The following is a 15059-nucleotide window of genomic DNA, read 5'->3' as shown; positions in this document are numbered from 1 at the left end:
CTGCATTTATTAAAAATTGTCTCTGAATTTCCTTATTTCCTTGAATATTCTAAATTTCCTGTATTGCTCGGATATAATAAATTCCCTAAATATCTCACATATTCTGAATTAAATTATTTATTTCCTTTACTTTTTAAGATTTAAGAACTCGCAATTTAAAAATCCAAGAAAATTAAAAATGGAACTTTTGACCAATGAGGAAAATTGAAAAAAATTGCTCTAACAAATTCCTGAAAATCTATTATTTATGGCATTCTAAATGGTTTTTTACCATGATTTTCTGAATTCGAAGCACTATAGAATAATGCAAGAAAAACGAATGAAATTCAAGAAACTCAGATAATTTCAAGAAAGTTGAAAAAATAAAAAATTACTATAAAAAATAATTTGAGTTTATAAAATTTAATCATAAATAGAAGATTGGATGAGCTCTTGATGATCATTTTCAATTTTTGAATATTTTTATCCATGTATGACACATGTAATGTGCCTATGAAGTACACCTTGGTCTAAAAGCAGGATTAACCAAAGAAACTATAGTTAACTGTGGGTTGAAATAATCAATACTTAACATAAAAAAGCGAATTTGAACTCATATCTACATATAATTGTAATTTTAACCAAGAAGATTAGGTTTATCTTATTTTTTCAAAGCAATGATTAGCATTTTCTTGAGATACATTTTATTTCATTAGGATATTATTCTTAAAATTAAAAAATTGCGTTGCAGACAAGAAAAATTACCTTTGTTAAAAACTGCGTTTTGAGTGAATTTGTTTATAATATTAAATTTAAGAGAATTCCTAGCGACTGTTGTAAATTTTTTTTACTGTACCTAAATTTCATTACTATAACGACGATTTCCTGATCGTTAACATTTTTGGTTCCAACTAGCACTTTGTAAACTTTACAAAATCTAAACAAACTCTTAGTTAAACGGGCATCAGATCGCCGTGAATCTTAAAGAAATTTACATTTACAAAATAAAAACAAGTAAATAATATAGTATATAATAAATTAGAACCGGAAGATTATAATGTTTGGTTCGCCTTAGCAACTGGATGATGGTAGAGGGGGTGATTATTGAAAATTTGTTGGTTATACGCTCTGACTTCACTTCAGAGGTTCGGGGGTTCGTTTCCTGAGCCAATGTATTAATAAAAAGTCTCTCAAAACAAATAAACTTTATCAGCGAAAAGGATTTGAGTGTGACTCCACAAGCTGCTCGACGAAAAGTGACTCGTTCTCCAACGTCGTTTGCTTTCATCGCGACGAGATAAGTCCTGATGCGTCGGTAACCAGCCCTTCGATTGGCGTTTCTAGGGAGTTTGGTTGATGCAGAAGAAGGAACGGGGTTGCGACAGAAGTATTTAAAATAGACACTGTGTTCAAACAAAACGTTATTTTATGAAATTGAAGATCAAAATAAATTAGTTTTGCTCATAAGATTTTCATTTGTTGTCACAGACATCCTTCTTTCGAATATTTCCAACAACCAAGCTGGCTCCTAGGATCTCATAGAGCTGTCGAAATTAAAGTCCCTATTACCGAGAACGCTGTCTGTGATTTTGTCCCTGAGCTAAATAAGTCCCACTCGCGTTGCCGAAGATCGACAATACACATTCTTAAAATAGGAACTTTTAAATTTCACTCCAGGATAGATCGTTTGAAGGGGGTATCATCCATAACACAGGCCCAAAAATATATAGTCATGGTTAAGTAGCTATTTAGTGGGTCAATGGTCGTGGGGGATAAGTCGTAGGCTTTGGAAGAGCCTCAGCGGCTCATGCGGTGAACACTAACTTAAAAGGGGAGTTTTTTATCTCCGGAGAGTCGTGGGACCGGTAACTCTAGAGAAAAAGTTTTTCTCTAAGAACATAAAGCTGTTGCTCTTGGTGGTTCACAATCCACTATGAATCGTAGGTTCCTCTCGTACCACCAAGTAAGTGTGTGGAGGGTGTGTAAAGGAATAGGGAGAAGGTACATGAAAAATGTAAACCCTTAATGGACACAATAAAAGCTTCCTTTCCAAGGAGCTATTTTTTAAACCTCTCTCAAGGCGTCTCTGATACCTCAGTCGAAACCAGTCATCAAACCAACTCTGCCACTTTTCGTCTGGAAGGTCTGTATACGCTTGGTCCCACGCCGTCAAAAGGTTAGTTTCGTTAGTAAATCGACGCCCTTTTAGTTGTTTTTTTACTTCTGGAAACAAACAAAAGTCACAGGAAGCAAGATCTGGACTGTAAAGAGGATGATCTAGAATAGTCAGTCTAGATTTGACCAAAAAAGCTACTGTGAGTCGCTGCATTGTCGTGGTGGAATAGCCAGGTGCTGAGTCGTGATTTCGGCCTGATGTTTTTGAGTTGGTTCATGACCTTAGGGTAAACATACCTGAGTGTACCAGAAAGAGGTGACTGTACGCTTGTCTTCCATTACGACCCTTTCAACAATGCCGCGTTTCTCAAAGAATACTGCAATCATTCTTTTGTTTACAGATCGAGACTTCTGCACCTCAACTGGAGCATCCGCATCCTCCAACAGCCAGATCTTGTTTTGTGATTTTGTTCGAACGTCGTAATGATACAGCCAGCTTTCTTCGCCTGTTATAATACTATTTACATCCCGGGAAGTACCCGATTCAAATCTTTTTAGCATTTTTTGGCACCACTTTACTCTAGCTGCCATTTGCTCCTCGTTCAAAGCATGTGGTACCCATAGAGTACAAACCTTCCTAACATGTAAATATTCATGCAGAATTCGATGGACTGCTGGTGTACTAATGTGTTACATTTGCTCTATCTGCCGACACGTGATTCTTCTATTATCATTTAGTAGATTATTCACAGGCGCAATGTTTTCCAATGTAACCACTTCCGACGGTCGACCTAAGCGCGAGTCGTCCGCGAGAACGAAATTTTCCCTTTCGTAATGTTTGTACCATCGGAAAATTGTTGTGCGATGCGGACAAACCTTACTCAATACTGGAGACATTTCCTCAAAACTTTGGTCTACACTTCAAGCCTGAGAACAGTTGTATCGATTTATCGCACGATATTCTTCCTATGTGCACGACGCCATTTGTCAATCGTTCCGGGTTGCGTGTTTGGACTGTACTGAGACCTGAGTCAACAGGTTTTCTCTTCCTACCTACTTTTTGACGCTCTTTCTAATGAAGCAAGGATCATGTCTCTTCTTCCAATAGGTTTCGCGTATTGCGAAACTTTCGTAGTGCCCTACGTACATTGCATACATCCTTCGAAGATAGAAGAAAATAATCATAAAAAAAGTGAAGGTATTTTTAGGTTATAGTGTTATGGGATTTTAGGGATATATTCTGGGGTTATATTAATACTAGGTGAGACGATTATGGAGGCATGAGGTTAGCGGGTTACCAGATTAAGGGGAGAAGGGTGCAAATGGTACTGGGTAAATAATTTTTGCGGTGTCAGTAGTTCATTGAGTGTTTTGAGGTAATGTCAAAATCCTCATGTGTAGGGGTTAAACGCGTTATATATTCAGTATCAGCAGCATTTTTTGTGGGCCTGTGCTATCAGCAGTAATCCCAGCAGCATTTGAAAAATATTCACTAGATTTTGATGTACAACTAGAAGGATGGAAACAGGGTCAAACACATTAATAGGTTGGGCGGGAAATTTCAAATTTCAAAAAAACCCTAGTCTTGGAAAATCATGCAGCTTGCGGCTTCAAGTAACTATAATTGAGTTTGAAAATTGAAAATCGATTAAATTAAAGATTAGTAAACTATTCACCTTCTAAAAAATCAGTTGCTTGTGACTTGCAATAAAATTGAAACTTCGCAGTCCTCAAATACAATTGAAATTTAAAAATACTAAATAAAGGTTTAGTCTCGGATGTAAGATTTCGACAGCTGATATTTTATAAGACTTAAGGATTAATTTTCAGTCTTATTAATAATTTTTATAAACTAAATGGACGTCTTACTATAAATAAATTAACCTATAAGTTTCTAAAGAAAACGATCATTTTACTTGAAAATATAGCTTTTTACTTGTACAATTTTATTATAGATAATCTACCAAGCGAAGAATTTTCCTAATTATGCATTTTTCAGTGATTTTAATGTTTTTAATTAATACAGTTGATTTCTAAGTTATTCAGTAAATATTGTTAATTAGAATAGGAAGAAAGTAAATTTTCAAACAGAAGTGGAATAGGTTGAAATACGATATTCAAACGAAATAGTTCAAATTCCAAGCAAATAGGTGAATTTCCAAGAAACTCAGGTTATTTCTCAAAGAAAAATTTAATAGCTGATATTTTAACCAGAAGAAGATTTTTCTTTTGATCGAACACAGTTTAATTCTAATATAAAAGCCGAGTTTCAAGTAAATTGTTGAATCTTCTACCCAAATAGACACATTTTAAACAAAGCTTGAATTTTTTACCGAAACGGATAGCTTTTTAACAAATTTTTTTTTATTTTTTACAAAAACGTCAAATGAAAAAAGTACAAATCTGGGAAATAATGAAGTGAAAATTCCGAAGTTTTTACAGTCATTTTCAGAAGGAAAAAATAATTATAAATATAATTCAAAAATGTTTAATGCTGCACAAATTAGTGAATAAATGAACAAATTGTTTAATTTTCTATCCAAAAAGACGCATTTTGAACAAAATTTGAAAATTTTACCGAAAAGGGTGGTTTTTCAACAAAATTATTGTATTTTTCACACATAAAATATCCAAACATAAAACTTTCCGAAAATAGAAAGTTCCTAGACTTACATCATAAAAAAACTTGTTTTGATTCCATGTCATTTATTTAGGAAAAATTAATTACTAAAAATAAAATGAAACATTTTTTCATCTTTAATTTAAAGAAGTTATTGTTTAAATATTCAATAATTGTATTATCAATAAATAAATAATATTTATTATCATAGGGATTCCTAGAAATCATTCAAAAATACGTGCGATTTTAATTTTAATTATTAATAAATTTTATTGTTAAGAATGGATGAAAATTCAAGTTTCGATAAATTTTACACTTTTTAGCTGCGTCAAATTGTTTTCAGTTAATTCAGTTAATGGTTTTTATCACAGAGCAAACATTGACATTAAAAGAGGAAAGCGAAGATTATAAATAAAACAATTTTTATTATTCCTACGTGTTACATTTACCGAGGCTCAAAATCATAATGAATTAGCCATTGTCTTCTATCATTTCTCTTGCGAATTGTTCTTCCGTCAATTAAATAAATACTCAAAGTGATCATTTATTTGGTATAAAAGCTAATTTCACAAATTTAGATAAAATATTTCTTCTTCATTTTTGGCTAAAAGTGGAAAGGATTGACAATTTCTTCAATAATGAAGGGTGTGATCTTCTTATTGTCTCTCTGTGCCTTTCAAGTAAGTCACCTGTTTAATAATTATTAATAAATATTTATTTAATATTCTTCACTACCCCGTTAAATATCTTATCAAATAATTGCATTTTTTTATGAAAAAAAAGAAAATCTACTCCCAAGAGAATTTTTGAACATCGAAAAAAAACTCTGCTAGAAAGTAGCATATCAGGATCCTCCCTCATTGACAATCGTCGTTTTTTAGTTTGAAAAGAAAATTAATTTTCAACCAAAAACAAAGTGATTTTTCGACTTGTTGAATTCAACTTAAAAACACAATTTTGTAACAAAATAAATAAATCCTTAACCAAAAGCATTGCTTTTGAAAAATGATTATTTTTCTGCTGAAAGGGTAGAATTTTCAACAAAATAGCAAAAAAGCCTTGTATTTTTAAAAAAATCATTAAATTTGCAATCAAATAGGAAGTTTTTTTAGGAAACACAAAAACGGGTTGTTTCATTATCTATATTCACAAATTTTTTGAATGATGACCTGTTCCTATAAAATATTATTTGTCATAATAGATTTACTTAATTGTTTTTTGTGCAGAAAATAATTGTGGTATATAAATGAGTTTAAAACAATTATTTAAGAAATATTTGCACTTTATTCTTTAGCAGTTATTTTCTGTATAAAGGGTATCCTATACTTAAAGCGGAATTAAATTTTTGTTAATTGAAAGAAAAATATTTAATGGCGGGCAGTCAAATCAAACATTTCTTGGATTAAATGAAATTTCTTTTGTATAAAAAAAAAAGAATTTGTGCTTCGAACAAAATTTCTTTTAAGCAATGAAAAATATTTAGTAGCTCTCACTCAAAGAGAGATGTCTTCGATTCAAAGTAATTTGTTTTATTAAAAAACAAAATATTATTGATTCAATGAAAATTTCTTTAAATAACTGAGAAAAATCTATATCGAAGTAACATCTCTTGCAATCAAATATTTTTTATAAATTTGCAATTAAAAAAATTAATTTTCAATAAAAATAAGAATTTTCTAAACAATATTTAATTTTTCAACTAAAAAAAGATTACTTTTTAACAACCAGCTCGATTTTTATCATTTGTAATAAAAAATTCTGCAGTTTGAACAATTAAGCTGCCTGGATCGAATAAGGGCACATAAACTTATTTCGACGGAAGTGGAGAGGCCCTTAAAAGCTTTTAAAAACATTTTCGAATTTTTATTTTCAAACACTATATCTAGATGTATAATTTTGTTCCTCATCTTTTTCCCACAGACGAAAAGTTGTAACTTTTTTAGTTTTACAATTAAAGCAAAAAAAAAGGTTTTTTTTTTAAATCAATTTTAATTAGTTTTTACTTCAATTTGTACTCAGTAAGTCAGTTTTCTGGATTTTTTAATAACATTTTCATTTACGGTAATTCGAAATTCCCTTCGACTTACAGAGCAAAAGGAATTCAAAAATTTATTTAAAAAAATTGTTATTAATTTTTTTGGATGCGTGGGGCTTATCGGACATATTTAACTTCAAGCGTTTCGTTTATCGAGCGAATATTGAGTAGCAATAAACTTCCAGCGCGAAAGTTGTTAACAAGAGTACAAAGAAGTTTTCTGGAAAATTTTAGCTTCAGCGAATTGATATTCAAGAAATAATTACGTCTCAAGTCGATAGCGGCTAGGCGATTTACGCTCAGCGGTTTTGAAGGAAGATGGCTGGTGGCGGCGTTGAGGCGTGGCGGCGCAACTGTCTAGTTTTTATTTTTGGCGCCGTTGAACTGTTCGTTTGAAAATCTCGCTACAGTCCGCGCGCGGGTCGCCTAGCGGGCACCGAATTCAGACGTTAATAATTTCTTTAATACCGATTCGATTGAGCTCAAAATTTCCAGAAAACTTCTTTGTACTTTTGTTAACAACTGTTTTGCTAGAAGTTTTTTGTAATTGAAAATTCGTTTAATTACGAAAACGCTGGAAAAAACTAAAAAAGATACACCTTTTTCCCTCGCGAAAAAAGATGCTTAATGAAATTCTACATCTATATATAGTCTTTAAAAATTAAACTTCGAAAATGTTTGGAGGGCCCTTCGTCTTTGGAGGGCCCCTCCCACTCCCGGCGAAAAAAGTTTATGTGCCCTTATTCAATTCGGCAGCTTAATTTATAATTCGTAACTAACAATTCTTTGATCTTTAATATTTACAATTAAAAAAGAGATCTTATAGCGTTTTCAATATTTAAAGGTATTTAAAACAAAATTTATACTATATTTATTTTGGAGAATGTTATCTAAAAGACGTTTTGAAATATTATCAAGCTGACTTACAAAGTTTCCTCACCTGATCCAATAAAACGAAAAAGCGCTGTCGTAAAATTCGCTCATTGTTTTAATTTATTATACTACTCATGTCAAAGTGATCTAATTCTTTAAAGTTAAAATATTATTAAATAATGAAAGTCGATAATGAAAAATAATGTCATACGTTTTCTTTATTATATATTATATTATTGCCTAATGAATAGTGTACACGATTAGCTTTTATATTATTCTTTTAATTGACCACTTTTTAAATTAATTGTAATTAGATCTGCGCAGTAATAATTAATTCTCTTAAATTCAGAAAATCATTTTTAATTCAAGCAAAATTTATATGCAATCAAAGAATCATTTTCTTGAGCCAAAAATGTTTTTTCAATCAGAAACAAATGTCTTCGACTAATTGGGTCTTAGCCAAAAAAAAAATTTCTTTGATTTAAAGGAATTATATATATATATATATATATATATATATGCAAAATGTTTCGATAGCATTAATATAAAATTTTAATTTTCACAACTAGAGAATTTCAAATTTAGTCCCTTAATATTTTAGAATTTTAAAGATTTTGTTGGAAATATTAGTTTTTTTAAGTAACACCAATTTTTTATGAAAAATTTTTAAAACGAAACTGCTAAAAACATATTTTCACAGATGAAAAGTAATGATTATATTGTTGTAATCTTGAGTTTCTCAAACGAAGAAGAATGTACTTCTGCTTGAGTTCAAAATAAGACTAAAAATATTAATTTTACAAAATTTGAAATCGTTTCATCCATCCAGATTTAATTTGCAAATGTAGATCAATATTTTAATATTCTAATCCTCTTAGATGCTAAAATTTCTAAATAGTCAGTAAATGTGCATATAATTTTTTCCAATATGACAAATTTTTTTAATTAAATATCTTTAAATCTTTGAAACCCTATGAGATCTCTTCTATAATTGTAAATATGAAAAACGAAAGAAATGTTAGTTAAAAATTGGAAATTGTTAAAACTGCAGAATTTAAAATTGAAAATTTTTTAAATTACGCAATTTGTAATTTTTCCGCTATTTCTCGTCTTTTACCCGTTTAAATCCAAACTGAATAAGAAGAACTCAATAATAAAATGCAAACAATTTTCGTTGAAGAGCAATCTTTTTCAAGAAGAAAATAAAATAGTGAGTTTAACATTTAACTACTTAAAAACAATTCGTGTTATTCGTTGAAGATTTAAATATTGGTTAGAAAATTATTTTTTTGTTGAGAATTAATTTTTAATTGAATTTTCTGCTTTTGAAAATAAAACATATATAAATGCACAAAAATTACAATTTCAACTACTGAATATGGAAAATTCGATTATTGAAAGTTCAAGAAAATTTCAAATTATATTTTTAACTGCTAAAAATTGTAATTGCTAAATATGATTTTCAATTATTGCGAATTACACACTTAAAAAATCAACAATTAATTGGACTATTTCCTTAAAATTTGCAGGCATGGAAATGTTAGAATTTTTAATTTTCAACAGTTGAAAAATCAAAAATATTAAAAATTTAATTTTTAAATATCAAAATTTAGTTTTCATCTGCTGTAAACTAAATCCAGAAAAATTATTACCAACTTATTTTAAATTTTTCTTTAATTTTAACCAGTGCAAAATTCAATTGTTAAAAATGCAATTTTCAATTTAATCGAATTTTAAACCATTCAAAATTTAAGAATTCTGCAAAACTAAGAAAATAAAAAATCCACGTATTTGGAATTCAAAAAAATTGAAACTTAAGCTTCCTATGGTTGAAAATTCAAGTGTTATAAATGCATCTGTTAAATAATCTATTTTCAATTTCCTTTGATTTTTAATAAGTAAACATTAAAAAAATTCTACAAATTGAAAAAAAATAAAAAAGTCAACTATCGAAGGTTCAAAAAAATTGAAAATAAAATTGTCTATAGTAGAAAATTCAATTAATGATAACTTAACTATTAAAACCAAGATTTTTAATTTTCTCTCATTTTTATTAGTTGAACATTCATCCGTTTAAACTTTCTCTTTTGAAACTGTTGGAAAATGAAGCAAATTAACAATTAATTTTTTACTAATTCAATTTTTAACACTAAAATTTCTGACATTTGAATTTTGAGCTGTTAAAATTACAAAACATTGAAAATTGAATTTTTAACTACTAAAAATAGTAGTAAATTAAAAAATTAAAGCATTTTTGTTATAATTGATAATATTGAAAAAAAAATTCATTCTGATTATCTCTTTGTGAACTTAATTTTATTCATATTTTTTATCGTTACAGACAGTCCTCGCATTTTTTAAATTGGATCTATACATTTTACATTCTAAAAGTATTAAGACAATGGGTGGCATCGTGAAGAAATTACATAAGGATGTAGAGGTAAGTAAGTGAAAATAATTTGATTTCCTGAAATCTTGTTTGGATTGATAAAAATTAATAAATTAAAAAAATTCCGTAATTGTTTTGTACTTCTTACCCGCTAGGCTGCAATTAAAGATGGAAGAACAAAAGGATTAAATGAGGGTATAGGCGAATGTCGGGAATATTATAGAAACCTCGAAGGACTGTATGATAATAGAGTTACTGTACACATAAAGTATTGTTATAAGCTAGCCGATAATACAAAGAGTATGCCGGTACGTAAAAAATATAATTTATATTAAAAATATTTTTTATTTAGAATATTTAGAATATCTTTAAATTTGCCTAATTCCTAAAAATATCAAATTCTTCGAATTTACTAAAATCCTCGTTTTCCTTGATTCAAATGAATCCATGGAATATTCTGAATTCCTTGAATTTCTTAAGTATTACGAAATGACTGAAATTCTCTAAATCCTATAAAAAATTATTCTGTGAATTTTTTTATTTCCTTGAATTATTTGACTTTTCTAAACTCATAGAATATTCTAAATTCCTTGATTTCCCAGAAATTCTTTGAAATCTGTGAAACATTTTGTATTTTGCGTATTCCCTTATTTTTTTAATATCCTTATTTTCGTGAATTCCATGGATAATTTTTTTTTTCCTAATTTTCGAGAGTAGAAACTTTGAAATTAATATTCGTTTAATATTTAATGTTTGACAATTACATTTTCCTAAGAAGAAAGTGCTAGAAAATTGAAAATTCAATACAATAAAAAATACAGGTACAGTTCAACTGCGATAACTTTCCATCTTCGGGGCTTAAGGGGCGAAAAATTCCAGGGATTTCGGACTTATCGGATGCTCCCTGTAGTAGCACAATATTAGGTGCGCGCATGCGTAAGAATGTCCTAAGCATATATGTATGAGTTAAATGCTAGGTTAAAATCTTTATTCTTTTTTCTCAGAGAATTTATTTACTTTCACATATTAAAGTTATTTTTCCTTTGCTTCGCACGAAAAAAAAAATATAATTAGCTATTAATAAAAAACGAATATGTTATTAGGAAATAATGACGCCTTAATCAAAATATAACCTTAAAATGTAATAACTGACAACTTATTAAAAAATGAAACCTTTTACTAATTCTAACGATTTTCAGAAGGTATGGTTTAAGTTATTTTATTATATAATAGTAGTATTCATTCATTTGATCAAAGTTGTCTGAAATTTTTCCTTTTTTGGTCAATATTTTTTGTAAATCGCAATTGATGTAATTCATTTTTAATGTTGATAACTCTCAACGCATTTTAGAAAAATATCCATTAATCACTTAATAACGATTAGGAAATAAATAATTTTATGTCTTGATCCAAAGGGTTAAAGTAAATCTGTAAATATTTATTATTACTTAATTCATAAGAAACTTTTTGTTCATAACGATATATATGCCACAATTTTTTCTTTAATCTTGATTTCTGCATGTAAGTCGACAGCTTTTCCTGAATTTAAAATAATTAAAACAGTCAAAAAAGTCTCGATCAATGTTTCTCAAAACATCTTCGAAATTGTTTTACATTTTCTTTTTTAATCGGGGCGCTATATATTCTAAAGTAATTTTGTCAAATAGTTAGAAATATGAAAAAAGTTTTCTAAACATAGTTACTCACAAGAAAATTTAAGTATAAAAACAATCGATTCATTTTGCAAAGAAAATATTTATTGTAGAGCATATATTCCATTTCATGAGCTTTAGGAAAAAAGTTGTAAGTTAGTAAACACGATAGATTCGAGAAAATAAAAAAGATAACGAATTCACCAATTTTCAAGACCGAAGAAGAAGCTCGCTGAAACCTTGGGGTTCTTTCATTCTATTTACAACGCTTCTTTTTATTAGGAAATTTGTTTTCACTTTAACAAATTTATTTTTATTAACATTCGCTTTAATATTATAAAAAATCGGTTTATGTTCTTTTTAATAAAGCAAAATTAATAACAAATCAAGAAGATTAATTATCATTGCGAATTTATTGTCATCAAGGTCAAGTTGTTTATAGCACGAAATTTCAAATAACTATTGTGAGAATTAATTATTTTCAATCCATTGTATTTAAAAAGAATTATATAGTTTCAGGTTATGTCACATTGCACTCACCGGCAAGCGCTTTTGCAAATTTTCTTTTTAATAATCGATTTAATATTGCTAATTTATCAGCAGCACTCAAATTAATGCACTTTTTTTGGTCTGGTCTTCAGATTTCGTGTATTTTCTTGCATTTTTGGTATTTAACAGCTAAATAAATATAAACTTAGCCTGTATATACTCGATGTACACCTTACATATTTACCGGCATGCGCGAAACGAACTGACACCGTTTTGCGCAGAAGCAAATCATTCGCACACGCATGATATGGCACACGCGTGAAGAAGTTCAAGAGGAGCGTCAATTTATCGCATGTCAAGTTATCGGAGTTTGACTGTATTAAAAAATGAGTAAAAATTTCAGAAAATTAAAAATTGAGCTTTCAAATTTTGGGATTCAGCAGCTGAAAACTGCAGAAAATTTAAAATTAAACTTTTGGAAATTTTATATACAATATTACCTGCCATTTTTAGGAGCTGAACATTAAATTTTCATTTTATTTTCTAAATTTCCGATAAACTTTTAGACTGTCGAATTCAAGAAACTTGAAAATTTAATAAAAGTGGAAAATCAATTTTCGACGAAAATTTTATATTCTCTAAGTTTATATGAATTCTTCCATTTTATAAATTTCCAAAATTTCTTATGTATTTAGAATTTCTTTTAATTTTCTGAATATCCTAGAATTCCATAAATTCACCAAAATCCTAGATTTTTTTAATTCTATGCATTTATTCACTAATCTCAATGCCCACAATTTCCTTAATATTTAAAGGGGTATCCTTTGGTTACCACGTGACCAAACTAGTCCCCGGTTTTGAAACTTTTTTTTTGTGTTCATAATTTTCATGAAAGTTTGTTTAATAAGTATCTGCACACACGTAACCTATCATTAGTTTTGGAGCATTTTTAGCGATTTCTAGCGGAGCAAAAAAGAAACTTTGACCGTCGATAAAGACGGGACCACGTGACTAAGTTCGTTCATGAAATTTTTGTGTAGAATGATCTTTTTCGAGTATCATATGATACTCGAAAAACCGTTTAAGTTGCAGAACTTCGAAGAGTAAATTTCAACACTTTGCTGAAAATCATTTTTTTGGTTCTAAAAATAAAAGATAAATTTCGAATTGGAAACATAAAGACACCAGTCTTAATGTTTCCAATTTGAAATTTATCTTGTATTTTTAGAACCAAAAACATGAAAATGATTCTACACAAAAACTTCATGGACGAACTTAGTCACGTGATCTCGACTTTATCGATGTTCAAAGTTTCTTTTTTTCAGCGCTAGAAATTAATATGCGCGAATAAAAAAATTTTAAATGCATCCAAGCAAAAATGATCTGCAAAGTGCTATAAGTCGAATGGTAATATCCTTTTTCATCAATTTATAAATAAACTCTCTTTAAAATTGTAAACATATTGATGTTTACAAACTTTCTCTAGTGCCTTTTATTTAACCTATCAAATTTTAAACACGATATCTTAATCTTTGTGGACACAGTGAACACAACAATAAAAATGTTCAAAACCGCGGACTAGTTTGGTCACGTGGTCACCGAAGACCATGCCCTTAAGAATTCACATGTCAAAAATTGAAGAAGTTTGAAATTTTATCTGTAGGCGAACGAACGAAGTTAGAGAAAATTCCGCTGGCGAACTCCTGAAAATCTCTCGTTTCTTGTTTCCTAAAAGTTTTTTATTTCATACCTACTTTCGTTTATCTGTATTCAATAAAATTTCTTGAATTCTCTTACTTTCTCGAAAATTTAAATTTCCTTGAATCGCCAAGGTTTTCTCAATTTAAGGCACTATAAAATAATGTAAGAAAAAAGAATCAAGACAAATTTCAGAAATTCAGACCAATTTAAGAAAGCGGAAAGAATTAAAAAGGATTAGGGAGAATTAAGAAAAATCACAAGCAATTCCAAAGAATAAAAAAAAAATACTTTAAATTTAAATGACAAACAAAAAAATTCTAATGAGTCAAATTTAAGTTCTAGAATTGAATTTTTATTTTAAGATTGGATAAGATCTTTACGAATATTTTCGATTTTTAAATATTTTTATCCACATATAACTTATCCAAAAAGAGAAAGGGAAAGGAGATATAAAATTATATATTTTTTTAGGATGCAAAAAAATGCTATGCTGAAAATATTTCAGAGATAGAAGAACATGAAAAGACAGAACGTCTTAATACTATTAAATGCTTTCAAAGACAGTATGCTGCACAGCATGGCCTAGGAGACGGACAACACCCACCTATACTACTGTGATTGTATTACGATGAAACACAATCAGAATAAAAATCAGTTGATTGGATTCACCTGCTTCCAATCATTTTTAGCCAATTTTCAACATGATACATCAATTCGGAAATAAAAATATAATTTTTCAACTAAAAATATAATAGTCGACTTTTGGTTAAAATAATAAATCCTTAAAACAGAATCAATTGGTACAAAATAAAGCTTACCTAATCCAAAAAAAAAATGATGCTGCAGTAAATGAAATTAAAAAACGGTTTGCAAATTCACGATGTACCGTGAAGGTCATTAAGGCAACGCCAAAACTCTAAAGCGCGGCCGCATCATATAAATATTAAATAGTGTTAGTATATTTTGAATAATATATCTTGAGGTTCAACAAAACTGTCCTTCGGTCAAGTAATCATTAAAGTATCTGTGAATAGTGGGTTTTGATCATTCGCTGAATCTTTAGATTGCGGTAATGAGAAGTCCCAATGAGTGTGCGTAAAAAATAGTGGGGAGGGGGCATACTACTCTTCCATAATTCGACTAGTGCCGAGAGCACAGATAAAAAAATGCTTATCTTGTCAAACTTGCTATTCTTAAGTTTGTTTA

General features: G+C 29.2%; 1 protein-coding gene across 1 annotated transcript; it reads left to right on the top strand.

The window, feature by feature from the left end:
- The first annotated feature begins 5379 nt into the window (after positions 1 to 5379).
- Positions 5380 to 14471, top strand: LOC117170739. The gene is made up of 4 exons (XM_033357771.1): positions 5380 to 5394; positions 9964 to 10062; positions 10167 to 10319; positions 14325 to 14471. The coding sequence occupies exons 2-4, from the start codon at positions 10024 to 10026 to the stop codon at positions 14469 to 14471; spliced, it is 339 nt and encodes a 112-aa protein (XP_033213662.1). The 5' UTR covers positions 5380 to 5394; positions 9964 to 10023.
- The last annotated feature ends 588 nt before the right edge of the window (positions 14472 to 15059 follow it).

The sequence above is a fragment of the Belonocnema kinseyi genome, chromosome 4, assembly GCF_010883055.1.
Source record: "Belonocnema kinseyi isolate 2016_QV_RU_SX_M_011 chromosome 4, B_treatae_v1, whole genome shotgun sequence".
Taxonomy (NCBI): domain Eukaryota; kingdom Metazoa; phylum Arthropoda; class Insecta; order Hymenoptera; family Cynipidae; genus Belonocnema; species Belonocnema kinseyi.
Note: the sequence above shows the minus strand (reverse complement) of the source record. Positions and strands in the feature narration are given on the sequence as shown.